At 55.4% G+C, this 19,803-nt stretch overlaps 1 protein-coding gene across 5 annotated transcripts; it reads left to right on the forward strand.

The window, feature by feature from the left end:
* Window positions 1-3,359: 3,359 nt before the first annotated feature.
* On the forward strand, window positions 3,360-19,228 carry LOC144263286 (uncharacterized). 5 transcript variants are annotated; one of them, XM_077814283.1, is made up of 8 exons: window positions 3,360-3,547; window positions 7,706-7,854; window positions 8,344-8,544; window positions 8,741-8,831; window positions 9,407-9,487; window positions 9,960-10,061; window positions 11,402-11,503; window positions 14,655-19,228. In XM_077814283.1, the coding sequence occupies exons 5-8, from the start codon at window positions 9,436-9,438 to the stop codon at window positions 16,196-16,198; spliced, it is 1,800 nt and encodes a 599-aa protein (XP_077670409.1). In that variant the 5' UTR covers window positions 3,360-3,547; window positions 7,706-7,854; window positions 8,344-8,544; window positions 8,741-8,831; window positions 9,407-9,435; the 3' UTR covers window positions 16,199-19,228. The 5 variants fall into 5 exon arrangements, with proteins under 5 accessions (XP_077670409.1, XP_077670349.1, XP_077670441.1 ...); XM_077814223.1 differs by lacking the exon at window positions 8,344-8,544; XM_077814315.1 differs by lacking the exons at window positions 7,706-7,854; window positions 8,344-8,544.
* The last annotated feature ends 575 nt before the right edge of the window (window positions 19,229-19,803 follow it).

A 19,803-nucleotide genomic window follows, 5' to 3' on the forward strand; every position in this document is an offset into this window, starting at 1 on the left:
GGGAGGCAGGGAAGTAGATCACTAGAGAGGCTGCACAGCCTGAAAGCAAAAGGCCAGATACAGATTCCAAGTCAGGCTGTTGCTTCGGTTACAGATTTGGCAGATGATAAAGTGTATCGCTGCCTCCTGGGGGATGGGATAGGTCAGACCCGACCCCACAACTATAATCGAGCCAATCTCTGCAGTGTTGTTGTAGCCCTGTCTGTCCCAGGACATTACAGACAAGGTGGGGGATGGGATATTTTTTTGTTGGACCAACTTCTGCTGATGGAAGACACAAGCTTTTGAGCTACTTGTTAGGGGGCTTATTCCTTCACCCACTTACTTCCCTGGTCCTTCTTGCATGAACAGAGAGCAACAATACTCAAAGTCCAAAGGTCCAAACAATTCAATGTTTATTGGGTTGAACTTCCAGCAAGCATGATTCCAGTTTCCTTCCTTGGTGTCTCCCTTCCCAGCTCTGACACCACAGAGCCTTACACCTGTGTCCCTGTTCCCATTCCTGCCCTTAGCCAAACATGATTCCAATTTTCCCACCCCCATTCCCTGTTCCCATTTCCCACCCCCCCTTAATTCCTGATTGACTATACAGTAAAACTTGAGTTCTGCTTAGCTATATCTTAACCAATCATTTTCCTGAAATTTCACTAACCAATCCTAACATATTGTAACATGGTTATGTAACCAATTATATCCCACCACCTTAATTAGTTTACACCCAGCAAAATTAATTATACAGCAGACAGGAACAATCACAGAACCAGACAGAGATTATACAGACAAACAATAGCAAAGTGGGAACTATAATGACAAAACAATACAGAAGTGAGGATTTCACTTCCCAGCTATTGATAAGTGAGTTCTTGCCAGACAGGATGCTATCAAACTAAGTTTCCTTTTACATTTTCTAGGCACTTCCCTTTCTCTGGAGGCGATAGGCACTATCAGGACAGGATTGTATCCTAACAGCCCCATAGCACCTTCTTTCAATGTGACTAGTTTGGGATGTGAGGAGGTGACCGGTCGCCTTCCAGTTTATGGCTGCCTCTGTCGCTTAGCCAAAGGCCTTAGCCTAAGAACAGGGCCTCAGACGGTCACAGGGAGAGAAGGCCCTTACACCGGCAGACAGTGATTTTGATTCTCTCTTTTATACCTCTAGAACTAGCCAAGTGATAAGAATACACCTACATTCTTAGAGTCTAGGCCTTTACAGACAGGCCTGACTATCTATATCCTAACCCTACTCAGACCAGATTAAGAGTTCTGTGTAACCTTGAAAGCTTGTCTCTCTCACCTACAGCGGATGGTTCAGTAAAAGATATTACCTCCTTCACCTTGCATCTCTGCTGTCCACTCTCCGGCATTTCGCAAGAGCATCCAGTGTCTGATCCTTAGCGGTGCTGAGCTTTTGCAGCTCCCCCGGAATTAGGCGGGAACTCAGGGTCTCTGGAAATCAGGCTGCTCGTTGAGGAGCTGAAATACGAATGTCGGTGCCTAACTTTAGCCACTCAGCTTTGAACACTTTGGGCTCGGTGAGTTGTTCAAAGCCTCAGGGCGAGTCAGTGTCGAAGGCTCTCCCCCCTGAGTGCTGCTCCCCAGACCTGGCACCCAGAAGGCAGTACTGCCCAGTCTCAAGATACCGCACATCTCTTCTAACGCCCCCGCCCCACAAGTCAAGTGCTAACTAACACACAAATCTCAGCTTTCATTTTTTCTCGAGTAGATTTGGTGGCAGAGGGAATAACCTGTGAAGCGAGAACCTGAATATGATTTGGGGAAGGGTCTCGTCTGACTCATGATTTTTGAACAGCTGTGGCTGGTGATGCTTAAGACCCAGCTCTGCATCCTCTGCTACCACAGCGGGGTTCAGTCTGAGGTTCTTTAATACCCCGTCTTCAGTAACCACCACACACAAAGCAGTGGGACGGGGTCCACACTCAGTACCTTATAGGAAACAGACACCTAAGGGAACAGAGTGAACAACTCCAGATTCTGAGCATGGGACCGAGAGCCAGGAACTCCTGCTGTGCTTGGGCGAGTCACTGTGCATAGTGAGGCTGTTCAGAAAATGCCCCTTACCCTAGCATCTGGGCAGATAAGTGAGGAGGTGCAGAGTTATGTAAAACACCTTGAAAATAATGCTTTGCCCTTCTCCACCCAAGGCTGTCAGCCTAGAACACAAACACTGGTGAATTAAGCCTCACCAACCCATCGCCATGTGGGCCTAAGCCCCATTTTACAGATGGGGAAACTGAGGCACAACACAGTTAGTCATCGTCTTCAAAAGTCTTTGGCTCCTGGAGATCCTCAGCAACCTCTGAAAATTCAGTCACACAAGTCTCCAATTGGCCTCCCCCTCCCTACCCCCAAATCTCAGGGAGCCAAAATTAGTGGGGAAGACTGGAAAAGGTGGCGTAACTGACCTGGTCATACAGCAAAGCTCTAGCAAAGATCAGAATAGAACCCAGGAGTCCAGGCTACCAGCCTCAACGCTCACCCCTAGACACCCCCCTCCCCTAGGGCAGAAACCGGGAGTCCGGGCTGTAACAGCCCTGCCCCCACCCAGCTAACCCCTAGACCCCACCTCCCCTGCCAGAGCTAAGGGCAGAAGCCAGGAGTCAGACTCCGAGCCCCCCGCTAACCCACAGACCACCCCCCCCCTTTCCTCCCGCCCCCGGCCGGGGACAGAACCCAGGAGTCCCGGCTCCCAGCCCCACCCCCCCGCCGCTCTAATCCCTAAACCACTCCCTTTCCTCCTCCTCCCCGCCAGGGACAGAACCCAGGAGTCCGGGCTCCCCGCTCTAATCCCTAAACCCCTCCCTTTCCTCCTCCTCCCCCCCGCCGAGGACCGAATCCAGGAGTCCGGGATCCCAGACCCGCCCCCCAATCCCTAAACCCCTCCCTTTCCTCCTCCTCCTCCCCCCGCCGGGGACAGAACCCAGGAGTCCGGGATCCCAGACCCGCCCCCCAATCCCTAAACCCCTCCCTTTCCTCCTCCTCCTCCTCCCCCCCGCCGGGGACAGAACCCAGGAGTCCGGGATCCCAGACCCGCCCCCCCCCATCCCTAAACCCCTCCCTTTCCTCCTCCTCCTCCCCCCGCCGGGGACAGAACCCAGGAGTCCGGGATCCCAGACCCGCCCCCCAATCCCTAAACCCCTCCCTTTCCTCCTTCTCCTCCTCCCCCCCGCCGGGGACAGAACCCAGGAGTCCGGGATCCCAGACCCGCCCCCCCCATCCCTAAACCCCTCCCTTTCCTCCTCCTCCTCCCCCCCGCCGGGGACAGAACCCAGGAGTCCGGGATCCCAGACCCGCCCCCCAATCCCCTCCCTTTCCTCCTCCTCCTCCTCCTCCCCCCCGCCGGGGACAGAACCCAGGAGTCCGGCCCCCGCGCTCTCCCCCGGCCAGCGGCGCCGGGCTGGGCGGAGGCAGCCGCCGCTTCTCTCCGGCACGGGGCCCTGCCTGGCCGAGCGCGGCCCGCCCCGGCCTCCTGCCCGGCGCCTTCCTGCCCGGCCGCCGCGAGCCCGGGGCCCGCCGAGCCCGGCTGCAGGTAACGCGCCCGCCCCGGGGCCCCGCAGCCAGTCTGGGGGGGGAGCCACCCCGGCCCCGGGCTGCAGCGAGACGGGCCAGGGCCCCCCCCGCCAGCAGCTGGGCCGCCCCCCCCCCGCTGGGCAGCCCCCCCCCCCGCTGGGCAGCCGCCCCCCGCCGGGCACCCCCCCCCCGCCAGCAGCTGGGCAGCCCCCCCCACCCCCACGCAGGGCACCCCGCCCGCCAGCAGCTGGGCGCTTTGCACCCAGGGAGGCGCTGCTCGCCCTGCCGCAGGGGGCGCTTTGCCCTCGTGCCCGCAAGAGAGGGGAGTTGTGCAAGGCTGGGGAGCAGAGCCAGGGCTGGAGCTGATTCTTAGCACTTGTCTGCGGGGGGGGGAGAGTTTATTGGGCCTGCCGGGCTGGCATCGCTGCTCACGGGTGAAGGAACTAGGGGTGCTCCCGCACCCCCTGTTTTAAAGGGGTTTCCATCATCTGCAGGGTTTACAGTAACTGGCCGTCAGCACCCCCACCGTGCAAATTGTTGCAGCACCCCTGTGGGGAGCCCCGGCAGGGCCCTGCTGGTATTGGTACGCTGTGCTGTATGTCGCTAGCTTGGTGTAACTCCCCCTGCGGACACCTGCCCCCAGGAAGAATGGCTCTTTCTGATTTACGTGGTGTAGCTGTAGCCCTGTGGGTCTCAGGCTATGGGAGAGCCCAGGGGTGAGGTGAGATCTGCTAGACCGGTGGTCTCCAAAGCGGGGTGCGCGCACAACCATCCCGGGGGTGCGCGGCAGGAGGAGCACCGCCATCACGGTGGCAGCAGCACTCCTGGACCTTTGGTTCGTTGGCAGCGGCTCGGCTCTCCCCCGGCTCGGCTCTCCCCCGCCTCGGCTCTCCCCGCTCCGTCTTTGGCAGCGGCTCGGCTCTCCCCCGCCTCGGCTCTCCCCGCTCCGTCTTCGGCAGCGGCTCGGCTCTCCCCCGCCTCGGCTCTCCCCGCTCCGTCTTCGGCAGCGGCTCGGCTCTCCCCCGGCTCGGCTCTCCCCGCTCCGTCTTCGGCAGCGGCTCGGCTCTCCCCCGGCTCGGCTCTCCCCGCTCCGTCTTCGGCAGCGGCTCGGCTCTCCCCCGCCTCGGCTCTCCCCGCTCCGTCTTCGGCGCCAGGCCGGCAGCGGCTCGGCTCTCCCCCGGCTCGGCTCTCCCCGCTCCGTCTTCGGCGCCAGGCCGGCAGCGGCTCGGCTCTCCCCTGGCTCGGCTCTCCCCGCTCCGTCTTCGGCAGCAGCTCGGCTCTCCCCCGGCTCTGCTCTCCCCGCTCCGTCTTCGGCAGCAGCTCGGCTCTCCCCCGGCTCGGCTCTCCCCGCTCCGTCTTCGGCAGCAGCTCGGCTCTCCCCCAGGAGAGCTGGCTGTATTTCAAGGAATCCCTGTTGAGGTTACAGGGACAAACCATCCCAATGAGTCGAAAGAATAGTAAATATGGCAGGCGACCAGCTTGGCTTAATGGTGAAATCCTAGCGGATCTTAAACATAAAAAAGAAGCTTACAAGAAGTGGAAGGTTGGACATATGACCAGGGAAGAGTATAAAAATATTGCTCGGGCATGTAGGAATGAAATCAGGAGGGCCAAATCGCACCTGGAGCTGCAGCTAGCAAGAGATGATAAGAGGAACAAGAAGGGTTTCTTCAGGTATCTTGGCAACAAGAAGAAAGCCAAGGAAAGTGTGGGCCCCTTACTGAATGAGGGAGGCAACCTAGTGACAGAGGATGTGGAAAAAGCTACTGTACTCAATGCTTTTTTTGCCTCTGTTTTCACTAACAAGGTCAGCTCCCAGACTGCTGCGCTGGGCATCACAAAATGGGGAAGAGATGGCCAGCCCTCTGTGGAGATAGAGGTGGTTAGGGACTATTTAGAAAAGCTGGATGTGCACAAGTCCATGGGGCCGGACGAGTTGCATCCGAGAGTGCTGAAGGAATTGGCGGCTGTGATTGCAGAGCTATTGGCCATTATCTTTGAAAACTCGTGGCGAACCGGGGAAGTCCCGGATGACTGGAAAAAGGCTAATGTAGTGCCAATCTTTAAAAAAGGGAAGAAGGAGGATCCTGGGAACTACAGGCCAGTCAGCCTCACCTCAGTCCCTGGAAAAATCATGGAGCAGGTCCTCAAAGAATCAATCCTGAAGCACTTGCATGAGAGGAAAGTGATCAGGAAGAGCCAGCATGGATTCACCAAAGGAAGGTCATGCCTGACTAATCTAATCGCCTTCTATGATGAGATTACTGGTTCTGTGGATGAAGGGAAAGCAGTGGATGTATTGTTTCTTGACTTTAGCAAAGCTTTTGACACGGTCTCCCACAGTATTCTTGTCAGCAAGTTAAGGAAGTATGGGCTGGATGAATGCACTATAAGGTGGGTAGAAAGCTGGCTAGATTGTCGGGCTCAACGGATAGTGATCAATGGCTCCATGTCTAGTTGGCAACCGGTATCAAGTGGAGTGCCCCAGGGGTCGGTCCTGGGGCCGGTTTTGTTCAATATCTTCATAAATGATCTGGAGGATGGTGTGGATTGCACTCTCAGCAAATTTGCGGATGATACTAAACTGGGAGGAGTGGTAGATACGCTGGAGGGGAGGGATAGGATACAGAAGGACCTAGACAAATTGGAGGATTGGGCCAAAAGAAATCTGATGAGGCTCAATAAGGATAAGTGCAGGGTCCTGCACTTCGGATGGAAGAATCCAATGCACCGCTACAGACTAGGGACCGAATGGCTAGGCAGCAGTTCTGCGGAAAAGGACCTGGGGTGACAGTGGACGAGAAGCTGGATATGAGTCAGCAGTGTGCCCTTGTTGCCAAGAAGGCCAATGGCATTTTGGGATGTATAAGTAGGGGCATAGCGAGCAGATCGAGGGACGTGATCGTTCCCCTCTATTCGACATTGGTGAGGCCTCGTCTGGAGTACTGTGTCCAGTTTTGGGCCCCACCCTACAAGAAGGATGTGGATAAATTGGAGAGAGTCCAGCGAAGGGCAACAAAAATGATTAGGGGTCTGGAACACATGACTTATGAGGAGAGGCTGAGGGAGCTGGGATTGTTTAGCCTGCAGAAGAGAAGAATGAGGGGGGATTTGATAGCTGCTTTCAACTACCTGAAAGGGGGTTCCAAAGAGGATGGCTCTAGACTGTTCTCAATGGTAGCAGATGACAGAACGAGGAGTAATGGTCTCAAGTTGCAGTGGAGGAGGTTTAGATTGGATATTAGGAAAAACTTTTTCACTAAGAGGGTGGTGAAACACTGGAATGCGTTACCTAGGGAGGTGGTAGAATCTCCTTCCTTAGAGGTTTTTAAGGTCAGGCTTGACAAAGCCCTGGCTGGGATGATTTAACTGGGAATAGGTCCTGCTTCGAGCAGGGGGTTGGACTAGATGACCTTCAGGGGTCCCTTCCAACCCTGATATTCTATGATTCCCCCGGCTCGGCTCTCCCCGCTCTGTCTTCGGCGCCAGGCCGGCAGCAGCTCGGCTCTCCCCCGGCTCGGCTCTCCCCCGGCTCAGCTCTCCCCGCTCCGTCTTCGGCAGCAGCTCGGCTCTCCCCCGACTCGGCTCTCCCCGCTCTGTCTTCGGCGCCAGGCCGGCAGCAGCTCGGCTCTCCCCCGGCTCGGCTCTCCCCGCTCTCTCTTCGGTGCCAGGCCGGCGGCGGCTCGGCTGTCCCCCGGCTCGGCTCTCCCCGCTCCGTCTTCGGCGGCGGCTCGGCTCTCCCCCCGGCTCGGCTCTCCCCGCTCCGTCTTCGGCGCCAGGCCGGCGGCGGCTCGGCTCTCCCTGCTCCATCTTTGGCGGCACGCCAGGGGCCGCTCTTTTTTTTTTTTTTTGCTTCCCTAGAGCTGGCCTTGGGGGTGCGCAATCCAAAAAGTTTGGAGACCCCTGTGCTAGACAAAAAGTCATGTCCTGAACATAGACACTGGATTTATGGCATATTACAACGATCTGTAACCCCCTCTTTTTGTCCTGTGACTGCTTGAATGGGCCTTCAACTTAAGTGGGCCCTTACAAGAACGTAAGAACGGCCATACTGGGTGAGACAAAAGGTCCATCCAGCCCAGTATCCTGTCTACCGACAGTGGCCAGTGCCAGGTGCCCCAGAGGGAGTGAACCTAACAGGTAATGATCAATGATTCCATCGTTCCCACCTTGCTAGGATGCTGGCAGCCCTGTGGATCCAGAGTTTGTCTCTGACCCCAATGGAAGTTGGTCCAATAATTACCTCCCCCACCTTGTTTGAAGGCGACAGAAACTAAATCAGACAAAGTGCCAGAAGCTAACAGGTGGAAGCCGTCTTATTCTGGGGTAAGAATGTCCATGCGGGGACTTATCCCTGCAAAATGATGCCAGGAAACTTCCCCATGTAGACTAGTTCTTAGCCTCCTGGGCTACCCACTGGGCAGGAAAGCATAGAGCAGCTTTATCCCTATGACACATTTCAGAGAATAACGCACCCCCCCACACACACACCGGGCCTAGCACCGTGAAAACAGTGCCGTCTGGGCCAGCACTTTGCTCCCTTCTCTGAAAGGTGTGAGGGCGCATGATTGCAGGTGGGATGGACAAGGGGGCGTGTGGGCTTGTGTGAGACATATCCTGGCCGTGTTCATACAGACAACAGGGCTCAAAATGGAGGGCATCCCAAACAGGGAAACAGAAGCTCTCATTCGGCCTTTGACAGGGTCCAAATAAAAGCCCTCCCACTTTCTGGGCCCCAAGTAGGGGGGTCAGGCCTGGTCTCCCCACACACCCGGCCAGCTGCCCCTTTCGTATTTCTCCTTTTTATGCCTGCAGATTACCAAGCCCCCCACTGAACTGGCTCCCCAGCCTGGTAACCGTTCCCGGTCTGATTTCCAGCCCCCCGACCTAGGGGGAGCAATGGGCCTTGAGCTACAAGGGTTTAAGACCAAATCAGCTGCCAAGAGATTTCTGTGGGACCAAGCTGATCCGCTCGTCTGACCCCCTGGGTAGCACAGGCCAGCGAACCCCCGCAAAGTAATTCCCAGAGCTGATTTATTTATTTTTTTTTTAGAAAAACAGTTACTCGGGCGCAGGGGTCAGTTGCTAGCCGAAAGCATGATCACACATGTGATTGTGTGTGTGTGTGTCACTTGGATCCAGGCCTCTCCTGCCCGTGCAGGGATCGTTTGGAGTGCACGGTGCTGAGCTCATCACATGATTTGTCTTTCAGGTGCACGCCTTGCTCCCTGGCGTCCCCGCTGCTTGCCCCTCCAGGGAGGAGCTGGGAGAATGGCCGGTGCAGTCTGGGGTCGTGCCTAAGGGTGAGTTCAGGGAGGCTGATTTCTGCCGGGTGAGGGTCCCGTTTGGCTCTTTCAGTGGGCTCTGGATAGTCTGTGCAAGGCCCAGGCTGGCTTCAGCGCTCGGGAGTCCCCCAATGGTCCAGACTCCTAGTGGATTCATGGCCTTACAAAGAGAATGACAAGACCACTCACCTTCCTCATGGCGTGCTGGCTGGCTATGGAGTCACGGCTCCTGGCTGCTGGGCCGCCTGCCGGATAGTGACTGCTCAGCGGGGTGTATGGAAAGAACTGGCAGGTCCCAGCCCAGGTCCTAGAGACCCAGCATCTACATGACAACTCCCAGAGAGTAGCCCCTACAGTTAGCTCTAACTACCCGCCTCATGGCAGCCTGAGAGGAGACACGGACTGGCCCTTGCACCAGGGACCCCCACTTGCCCCATTTCCTCTGCTCCCGCTGCCCTTGCCAAGCAGATGTCGCAGCGGTTGGAAACATGCATGGTTCTGCCGAGACGGGCGAAACCTTACGTTATAACGCGGCGCATCCCTCTGCCGTGCTCGGGCTTTGTGCCGCTTCTAATCCCTGCCTCTTTCCCCAGGGTGAAAGGGGACGGGTTGTGCAGGACTCATGGATTCTCAGGACGTGGAAGGGGAGGAAACTCCAGCCAGCGTCTGCTCTGGTGAGCAACGGGAATTCAGACTGGAATGGAAATTAAGTTGGTTTGGCTTGATTTGTTCTTGACAAATGGATGCCGACTGTTCCTTATAACCCTCCAGGTGCTTACAAATTGATTGTTTAATCATTTGCTTCAGTATCTTTCCAGGTACTAAAATTAGACTGACTGGTCTAAAATTCCTGTGACCTCTTGTTCCCCTTTTTAAAGATAGGTACTGTTGGCCCTTCTCCAGTCTTCTCAGACCTCTTCTGCCCTCCCTGGGTTCTCAAAGATCATTGTGAACGGCTCCGAGACTGCTTCAGCTAGTTCCCCAAGTGCTCTAGAATGAATTTCAGCAGGCCCTGCTGACCGAATACATCCAACTTATCTAAATAATCTTTAACCTGCATTTTGAGAGTATGGAACTGCCAGCCTTTAAGAATTCAGGGAAAAGATGGATGTGATGGCAAAACTTTTTCTGCTCTCCCTTGCTCAGGGTATCCTGCTCCCCGACTGGACGTCTCAATAAAGGTTGAAAGGGAGGATGAACCCCAGTTCCCAGATGCCCTGGACTTCACTGCGGGAGTGGTCCCCCAGGGTGAGTGATCCCATTGTAAAGGGACTGGCCGCTTGCTGGAAAATATCCCTCACTTGACGCATTGCACTGTTCATTAATCATCACCTGCAAACACTTACTGCTGCTTGGCAGAGGCAGCAACATTTTTGAAAATTTTCCTGGATATTTTTGCATTGAAATATTCCGACCGCTCTGTAAAACGGGTCAAAACACAATTTGCTGGCGGAGCGGGGGGAAATCCTCAAATATTTGCAAAACATTTTTCATCTAAAAATGTCAACCAGCTCTTCATACAGTCCAGACCAAACAGAGGACAAACCTGGACCAGTTGTTCCTTGGAATGGCTGGAACTGTTCTGACTGTGAAAATGCTTGGAGAAATGGGTGAAAGTGAATTGCGTTGAAAGAATTTCATGGAGCACCAACCTGGTTTCCTTCTAGCTTCTGAACTCTTCTCTCCCAAAGAGGATGTTTGGGGGTGGAAGGGGGTTGCTTTTTAGGATGCACCCCAAGAAGTAGAAGAGTCTCAAAAAACTTGGACGTAATTTTAGGAGGAAGAGGTAGTCCAACTCTGGTCCCTTCCCCAACCCCAAACTTTTAGCCCCCAGCTCTCTCCCTCCCCCACTACAATAGAACCCCTATTTTATGAACATTGATCATATGAATGGCTGGTTATATGATCCATTTTTCTGCCGCCAACTGTGACTTCAGTCCTTCGGCCAGCGTTCCAACAGCTGGACAGCTTTGGAAAAAAATACCTCAGGCCTGTTATGGAGGGAGGCAGCAACTTCTGGGTGAATCTGAGCAGATGCATGTACCCCCTTTCTCTGCTTGAGCCCCCAGCAGCCCAGAGACCAGTCTGAATGCCCCAACCCACCCAGGAGCTGGAACCGGACCTCAAAAGCTACTTTCCGGGCCTCAGGCCCCACTCCCAAGCATGCTAGGTCTCTCGGGATGCCCTGCCACCGGGGATGATGCCAGGGGAGGTCAGTGGTGGCTCACTGGGCAGGGCATCAGGCCCCATGTGCTCAGCCAGGTACCTGGGGCTTCAGACAGGGCGTGTGTGATGAGCGTCCCTCTAACCCCTTGTATGTTAATGGAGCTGCCGCCCTTAGCTCCCTCTAGCCTGGAATCTGGAGCTGGCCTGCAGCTCGAGCTGCGTGCCCTCCGGAGCGCTGGCTGGCGCAGTCTGGGCTCCGGGCTGGGGGCTGTTAACCCACGAGCTGCTGGGTCAGCCCAACCCTGCAGGTTGATGGTCGATATGGATATCCTGGCTTAAGCCTGGCTGTCCCACCTGTTGGTGAGCCCATGGGAGGCAGGGGGAAATTTTCACAGTGATGATTGTCTCTCTTCTGCTTGTAGGGTATCCTGGCGCCAAACGTGACTTGGTAAAGACGGAAAGAAGTGAGCACATGGATGTCCTGGACTCTGCAAAGAGACAAAGTACCTGCAAGAACTCCACAGGTGAGGGAATAGTGTCCCATTTCCTGGGAGATGCCCATAGTGCATCACAAGCCCTGCAAACATAGATCACTCACCCATTGCCTGAAATGCAACCGCTTCTGGGGTGGAACGCAGCCACCAATGTGTAACAGTGATACTACACAGCTCTGCCTAGGAGGGCAGGAACATAGGACTGGAAGAGACCTCCTGGGTCATGGAATCCAGCCCCTGTCATCACAGGCAGCCCTCCATATCATCCCATTCACACAGCTCCACTTGGAAGCTCGTTCAGCTGTTTGCCCAGGTGGCCCATTCTGTCCCTGCAGTTCTGACTACACAAGTCAGGAAGCAAGATCATGTTGGGGCCCACACAAAGCCTAGTCATCCCTTAACCGGGAGATAAGTGGTGCACATAGACTCTGTGGGCCCCTCACACAGAGCTATTCTCATCCATCGGGAATACGTCGTCTCCCTTTTATTTATTCACTCTGTCACGTCTTAGTCATAGGTGTCAATCATGGATTTTCCCTCACTCCCAATAGCCTGCCAGTGGGTGTCCCTCCTTTTGACTCTCCTGTCTCCTCTGGCATATAACTCTTCAGAAGTCTGGGTCAGATTCTACCCTGATTTACTCCTTTGCCACCCAGCTGAAGTTAATAGGATGTAAGTCAGACCTCTTGGGCCGAATCCATCACTGGTGTAAGTCCATTTACTTCAGTGGGGTTACTGCAGAGACCAGCCTGGTCAGGCCTGGAAGTTTATTGGGTATCTTTTGGATAGTTGCCCAGATTGGTTAGACAAAATAAATCCAATGAATTGAGGTTTTGCTACGAGGAAGGCGGCATAGTCGAGCGGACAGGGTGCTGGTCTGGGGGCAGGAGCCCTGCTTTATTGTGAGAACACCGTATTGTGGGATCATCCTGTGACTTCCCGTTTCTGTTTGATTTTGAAAAAAAATCACTCCAAGGGAATTCAGTCAATTCAAACTCGGCTTTCTCTGTTCATCTCTGATCTGCACCAAATTCCAGGGGAGGGCTCAGCTGTGTATTTCATTTGTTGTGTGTGATTTTAAAAAAATAAATCGAACCCTGAGGCGCAATTCTAGTCTATGAAAACAACTGCATTTTTTTTCTGCCTTTGCCTCAATCCTTTTCTGCTGAAATCTCACTTTGCATTTTCTCCTCCAGAGCGATGAAGAGCAAACAGGATTATTATTTTTTTTTTGCTTGCTCACACAGCATTGTAAATTCCTTTGCCTAAGTACTAACATGGCACCAATTGCCCTGCTGTCTGAGCATCTCACGGGCTTTAATGCAGCTATCCTGGGCAGCCAAAGCACAGAAAGTCTTTGTGGGAGATTTGGAAAGACACAAATGGCAGTTAGATGCTGTGGCAGGGAATTGAACCTGCAGTTTCTGAGTCCTAGGGAAGCAACCTAACTGCTGGACCATCCTTCCCTCTAGCATGAAACAGGCAAACAAGAGTCCCATTCAATTACATCACATGGAGGCAGACGACTAAATCCCCAGGGATCTGTACGAGGCCCAGTCCTATTCAACATGTTCAGAAATTATCTGGAAAAAGGGGAAAACAGGAAGGGGGCAAAATTTGCAGAGGATACAAAATTATTCAGGATAGTTAAATCCAAAGCAGACTGGGAAGAGTTCCAAGAGGATCTCACAAAACTGGGTGACTGGGCAACACAATGGCAGGTGACGTTTAATGTAAATAAATGCAAAGTGATGCACCTGGGAAAATATAATCCTAACTATACAGACGAACTGATGGTGTCCAAATTAGCTGTTATCACTCAAAAAAGAGATCTTGGAGTCGTTGTAGAGAGTTCTTTGAAGTCAATGTGCAGCAGCCATCACGCAAGCTAACAGAATGTTAGGAACCATTAAGAAAAGAATCGGTAAGACAGAAGATATGATAATATCACAATATAAATCCATAGCACTCCCACACCGTGAATACTGTGTATAGTTCTGGTTGCCCCGTCTCAAAAAAGATATACTGGAATTGGAAAAAGGACAGAGAAGGGTGACAGAAATGATGAGGGCATGGAACAGCTTCCGTATGAGGAACAGTTCAGCTTAGAAAAGTGATGACTAAGCAGGAATATGATTGAGGCCTATAAAATCATGAGTGCTGTGGAGAAAGTGAACAAGGGAGGATTATTTGTCTTTTCACATCGCAGAACCACCACGGGTCACTCAATGAAATTAACAGGCAGCAGGTTTAAAATAAACACGAGGAAGTAGTTCTTCACCTCACGCACACTCAACCTGTGGAACTCCGTGCCAGGGGATGTTGTGAAGGCCAAAAGGATAACTGGGTTCAAAAAAGGATTACATAAGTTCACGGAGGACACCTCCATCAATGTCTATTAGCTAAATAGTCAGGACACAACCCCATGCTCTGGGTGTCCCTAAAGCGCTGACTGCCAGAAGCTGGGACTGGATGGCAGGGGATGGATCACTCCATAATTTCCCAGTTCTGTTCATTCCCTCAGAAGCACCTGGCACTAGCCCCTGTCGGAAGACAGGATACTGGGCTAGATGGTCCATTGCTCTGACCCAGGGTAGCGGTTCTCATGTTCTTGTGACTAGAAGGATTCTGCAGGCTTGTTTGCCCCGGGGGACCTTACTGATTTCAGTGGAGCTGCACAGATGCAAGTCGGGGTAGCAGCCGGGCCCACAAGTGGCACTTTGCTAGCATCCCTGTTGAAGATGCCCAAACCAGAAGAGAATCCCACTCTTCCCTCCGGCAGAGGGCCTGATTCTGACACCACTGTAGCTCCGTTAGCTTACCTGGAGTTATTCCTGGTGCCAAGTGAGAATCGGCCCTGAACTGCCATGACCTTGCACTGTGCATGGTCACGCACACCTGTGCAAACTCACTCCGAATGGCAGCCGCTCCCATACTCTCTGCGGAGATGCCCTGGCTAGACAAGGGGCACGGCGGGGAGAACTGAGACCCGAGTCTCTGCACCACATAACGGGGGAAAGCGGTAAAAACGCACCCAAGCAGAGCAGTGTGAGGAGCTGTCTGTGTACGCAGACCCTCTGGTAACTGCACTCTAGGGGGAAGTGGCATGGCCCTGGTGCTGTTCCCTGCCTTAGCAGCCTCTAACAGTGTCTCTGGCTTCTCTTTCCCCTGCCCTGCACAGGTGACTGGCCTGCGAAAGCCGTTAAGGAAGAAGGGCCAGGAAAGGACCATACTGAGGAGCTGGAGGCCCCCTGCGTGCTGGCAGGGAAGCCCTATGAGAGCCCTCTGGCCCCTGGCCGCCAGCCAGGGAGCGGGCAGGACGCTCCTGCGGAGTGGACCAGGGCCCTTGGGAAGCGCAGCACCAGGGCCTCCCAGCCGAGGAGCCCCGTGGGGGAGCTGGCGTTGGCCTGCAGCGACTGCGGGTGGCGGTTTGGAGACGTGGCGTCCCTGGGCGAGCACGAGCAAAGCCACGCGGCGGAGCGCACCTTCATCTGCACCGACTGCGGCAAGAGCTTTGGGCGGCACGCCACCCTGGTGGAGCACCAGCTCGGCCACACGGCGGAGAGCGTCTTCGTCTGCTCCGACTGCGGCAAGAGCTTCACCCACAAGGCGGCGCTCACCGTGCACCAGCGCACCCACGTCCGCCAGCGCCCCTCCCGCTGCGCCCGGTGCGACGGCGCCTACGGCTCCCACGCCGAGCTGGTGACCCACCAGCAGGCCCACGCCGGGCCGGCCGCGGCCCTGGAGGACGGTGCTGGGCCGGCCGCGCCCCTGCGGGCCCCCGAGGCGGAGAAGCCCTTCCCCTGCGTCGACTGCGGCGACAGCTTCCGCTCGCACCCCGCCCTGCTGAGCCACCAGCGCATCCACGCCGAGGAGCGGCCCTACAAGTGCACCAAGTGCGGCAAGAGCTTCGGCTTCCACGCCGAGCTGGCGTCGCACCTGCTGTGCCACCCCGAGGAGCGCTGGTTCCCGTGCGGCAGCTGCGAGCGGCGCTTCAGCTCCAAGACCGACCTGATCCTGCACGAGCGCACCCACCCCGAGTCCACGTGGTGCCTGTGCACAGACTGCGGCAAGGTCTTCGCCGGCCGGGCCGACCTCGGCCGGCACCAGGCCAGCCACGCCGCCAGCGTGCACGCCTGCCCCGAGTGCGGCAAGGCCTTCGGCTCCCGCACCGACCTCATCATGCACCAGCGCTCCCACGCCGAGCGGCTCGTCTCCTGCACCCAGTGCGGCAAGGCCTTCGGCTCCCGCGCCGAGCTCCTGGTTCACCAGCGCGCGCACGGCGAGAGCCGCTCCTTCACCTGCACCCAGTGCGGCAAGGCCTTCGGCTCCCGCACCGACCTCATCGCGCACCAGCGCTCCCACGCCGAGCGGCTCGTCTACTGCAACAAGTGCGGCAAGGCCTTTGGCTCCCGCGCCGAGCTCCTGGTTCACCAGCGCGCGCACGGCGAGAGCCGCTCCTTCACCTGCACCCAGTGCAGCAAGGCCTTCGGCTCCCGCACCGACCTCATCATGCACCAGCGCTCCCACCGCGACCGCCAGTCCTACTCGTGCGCCGAGTGCGGCCGCGTCTACAGCAACCAGTCCTACCTGGTGGCCCACCGCCGCGTCCACACCGGGGAGAAGCCGTACACGTGTGCCGAGTGCGGGCGCAGCTTCAGCCACAAGTACCACCTGGGCAGGCACCAGCGGACACACGCAGGGGGCACCCCGCCCGTGTACTGAGCCCCAGGCCTGTGCCATCTGCACCGGGGGGGCGCGGGGAGGAGGAGGGAAGGGGAGTTGCGCAGCATTTCAAGAGAGGCTGGTCTCAAATCCACAAGAACGCGCGTTGCACCAGTGAAACGCCTGTGACACAGGGCTGGGTGGCACTAAGGGGGAGAGGCTTCTCAGACATGCCACTGGTGACCACCCCCACGCCTCTCCCCCTGCAAGAACCCCAGTGTCACCTGAAATGTCCTTGCAGGGAGGGAAATCTCACCCCGGAATGACACCTGCTTCCTGACAGGTTATCACGAGCACGACAGAATCGGAGTAAGAGCTAGAGAGAACTGGACATGCTATAAAGCCATAGGAAATTGGGCAAACGCTGTTAAACTACGTGTGGTGGGGGTCAAGGGGCAAAAACTGACGGAGCTGGTTCTTGTTGCCCTTCAGCAGCGAGATTTCTCTCCTGTGTCCCCTTTTCGCCTTCCCCTCTTTCCCCTGCCAATGAGGAATTAAACAAACATAAGAAAAGCCACCGCCATCACTAGTCTCACTAAATTCATGCACATGCTACGTGAAGGGGCTAACTAATCCCATACCCAGAACTGTGAGACCATGCTAGGGTGAGGTCCTTTAGCTTGGCGGATCAGTTCTGCAAAACTGCTGCAAAGTCATCCCCTGCCCTAGCGTTTAGGGGACCAAAACAAGTACAAATGGCACTGAGCCAGCTGGTTTGAGCCCTTCGCACCCTGAAGGAACGAGCAGCCAAGTTAGCTACGGACAATGGGCTGTATCCTCAACTGTTGTTAATGGTACCGCTCGGCTGAAGCCAAGAGAGCTGGGCCAGTAGCCAAGTGTCTGGTCCAAAGTTAAGGGGGATGTGATATATTCCAGTGTCTAAGGGAAAGCCTTCACAACAATATGCGGGTGCTGTCATAGAATCATAGAATATCTGGGTTGGAAGAGACCTCAGGAGGTCATCTAGTCCAACCCCCTGTTCAAAGCAGGACCAACTCCACCTAAATCATTCCAGCCAGGGCTTTGTCAAGCCAGGCCTTAAAAACCTCAAAGGAAGGAGATTCCACCACCGCCCTAGGGAACCCATTTCCAGTGCTTCACCACCCTCCTCGTGAAAAAGTTTTCCTAATATCCAACCTAAACCTCCCCCACTGCAACTTGAGACCATTGCTCCTCTTTCTGTCATCTGCTACCACTGAGAACAGTGGAGCTCCAGCCTCTTTGGAACCCCTCTTCAGGTAGTTGAAAGCAGCTATCAAATCCCCCCTCATCTTCTCTTCTGCAAACTAAACAATCCCAGTTCCCTCAGCCTCTCCTCGTAAGTCATGTGCCCTAGCCCCCTGGTCATTTTTGTTGCCCTCTGCTGGACTCTCTCCAATTTGTCCACATCCCTTCTGTAGTAAGAGCCCCAGAACTGGATGCAATACTCCAGGTTTGGCCCCACCAGTGCCGAATGGAGGGGAATGATCACGTCCCTCAGTCTGCTGGCAATGCTCCTATAATGCAGCCCGATATGCCGTTAGCCACCTTCTTTAAGGCCTCCCCCCGTTGTCTCAGCTGGGGCCTGTTTCAAATCCATGTCTGTGTCCTGGTTTCCGCACCACTGAGCCTGCCTGGAGGGGAGAGGAGAGGTGCCCCCTCCTTCCACAAGGCTGGGGGCAGCACGCAGGCTCTGGCCCTGGGGTGTTCCCTGTACGATAAACGCACGTGTCCAGGCAAGTGTGCAAAGCAGTGAAACCCGCCTCTAGGAACCAGCCAATGAAAGCAAAGCAAGAGCATCCCAGGAAGCCGGTCACCAGCCCATGGCATGGAGGCGATGCAGCTGCCCTCGTCTCTGACACACGTTTGATCCCTGGAGACAAGCAAGCCCAGCAGGCCCTTCTCTAGCTTTATGTGCGTACGAAGGCTAAACAGAGTGTTGCGTGCTGGGACCTCTCTCCATGGGCTGAACCCCTCCATAGGCATGATGAGGCTGGCTGAGGGCTGCACTGTAGAACTCTGCAGCTGGCTACTTGGCCGTGTTTTGGCCACCCCTTTCCACTGAAATCCAGTTGGCTGAACTGGGTGGAAATATGCCTTAATTTAGCGCATTGGGAAGGAACCATAATGATGCTTGATAAGAGGTGAGAGTGCTGCAGAGTTGCCACTTCCATGTAGGAGAGGGCCTGTCTGCAATGTGGGTAGAGACTCTCTCTCTCTCTCTCCATGTGTCCTATGATATAGGCCTGGCTGTTCGTTTAATTCAAAGCATTAGAACATCACAGGCGACCAGTTCAATGAAGCTCAGAGTTCCCATCCTCTCCACGCTGTTGGATTTCCTTTGTTCACCTCAGTCTGCCAAGAGCTGGTATTTTCACTAGCTCCGTGCTGATGTGCACACTTTAAACCACATATTTCGGGGGGAAATTGCTCTGTAAATATGTGATCCTAGCGGAGAATTCCAGCTCTCCTCGGTCATTTCTGTGTCTGAAGCACTTCGGATTCTCCGTGGCGCCCAACAGACGTGGCACTTGCTCTTGCTTCGTTTCTAAATTTACTTCCTGTTCCAGGGGCTCCTCCTGCCTTAGCTCAGAGACCAGGTCAGCGCACTAGTTGTTCCTTGGTGGTGTGGAGCTTCCTTTGGAGGGTTTGGCCCTGGGAGGCAGAGGACGAAGACGGTTGAGAGGGGATGCGTATTTATTCACAAGCATTTTAAAGAAACGAAATCTAAACTGTCGTAGTTCAGTAGTACATAGAAGTTCCATGTCCGGTACGTCCGGTAAGAATGATCTGTGTGCGTGTGCGCGAACGTATCACCTGGGGAGCATTGGGCCAAAATCCACTGCTTTGTGATTGTAGAGGGAATTCCCCGGAAAGCAAAACTTGGTGCCCAGTGACCCGGTTCAAAGCCACTCCTTGGTGTTCAAACTTTCACGCTCTGTTTCAACCCCATAGATCAGCTGGGGTGGGGGGAAAGGAATCACAAAAGGCTTTGGCTCCTACCTGTGTGTTTCTCTCCCTTAAGACTTTTAATAAAGTTAGTTGGTTTAATCCCACGTTGTTCTTGTTGGTGTGCTCCGAGGCTCCAGCAGGCTGGCGGAGCTGCAGGGCCCAAATCCTCCTTCATGGGCCGCGTGTTTGAGCATTGCAATCGTCGCGAGCTCTCCGGGGTCGGCCGCACTAGGTGTTGTACAGAGCGCTGCCCTCGCTGGGGAACTCACAGCTCCCCCACGGTTTGCAGGTCACTTCGTGCCGGTGAATAGTGCTGAGCTGGCAGCCTGCGAGAGGAGTGGAGGATTTCTCTGCGGAACCAGGGCAGTGGTGCCGCAAGATTTCTCTGCGCCTGGCCCCTTGTTCCCTAAGCTGCAGGGGCCCCCGGGGTTCAGAGGCTGACGGCCAGCGGTGACGGGCTCAGGGCAGCGCCCGAGCGTCTGCTGCTGCTCTCGCGGCGGGGGCCTTTCAGACGGGGGAAGGGGAATGGAGGCTCTGGGAGTCTCCCCTCATTTACCCCTTCTCCCCCCTGCCCCCAAGCTCCATTGACAGGGACTGGGCCGCACCCTGTGGAGCTGAATGTCCTGCTTCTCCGTGCGTGGGAGATTCGCGCAGTCATCGTGGCAGATGCTGAA

The sequence above is a fragment of the Eretmochelys imbricata genome, chromosome 1, assembly GCF_965152235.1.
Source record: "Eretmochelys imbricata isolate rEreImb1 chromosome 1, rEreImb1.hap1, whole genome shotgun sequence".
NCBI classification, from domain to species: Eukaryota; Metazoa; Chordata; order Testudines; family Cheloniidae; genus Eretmochelys; species Eretmochelys imbricata.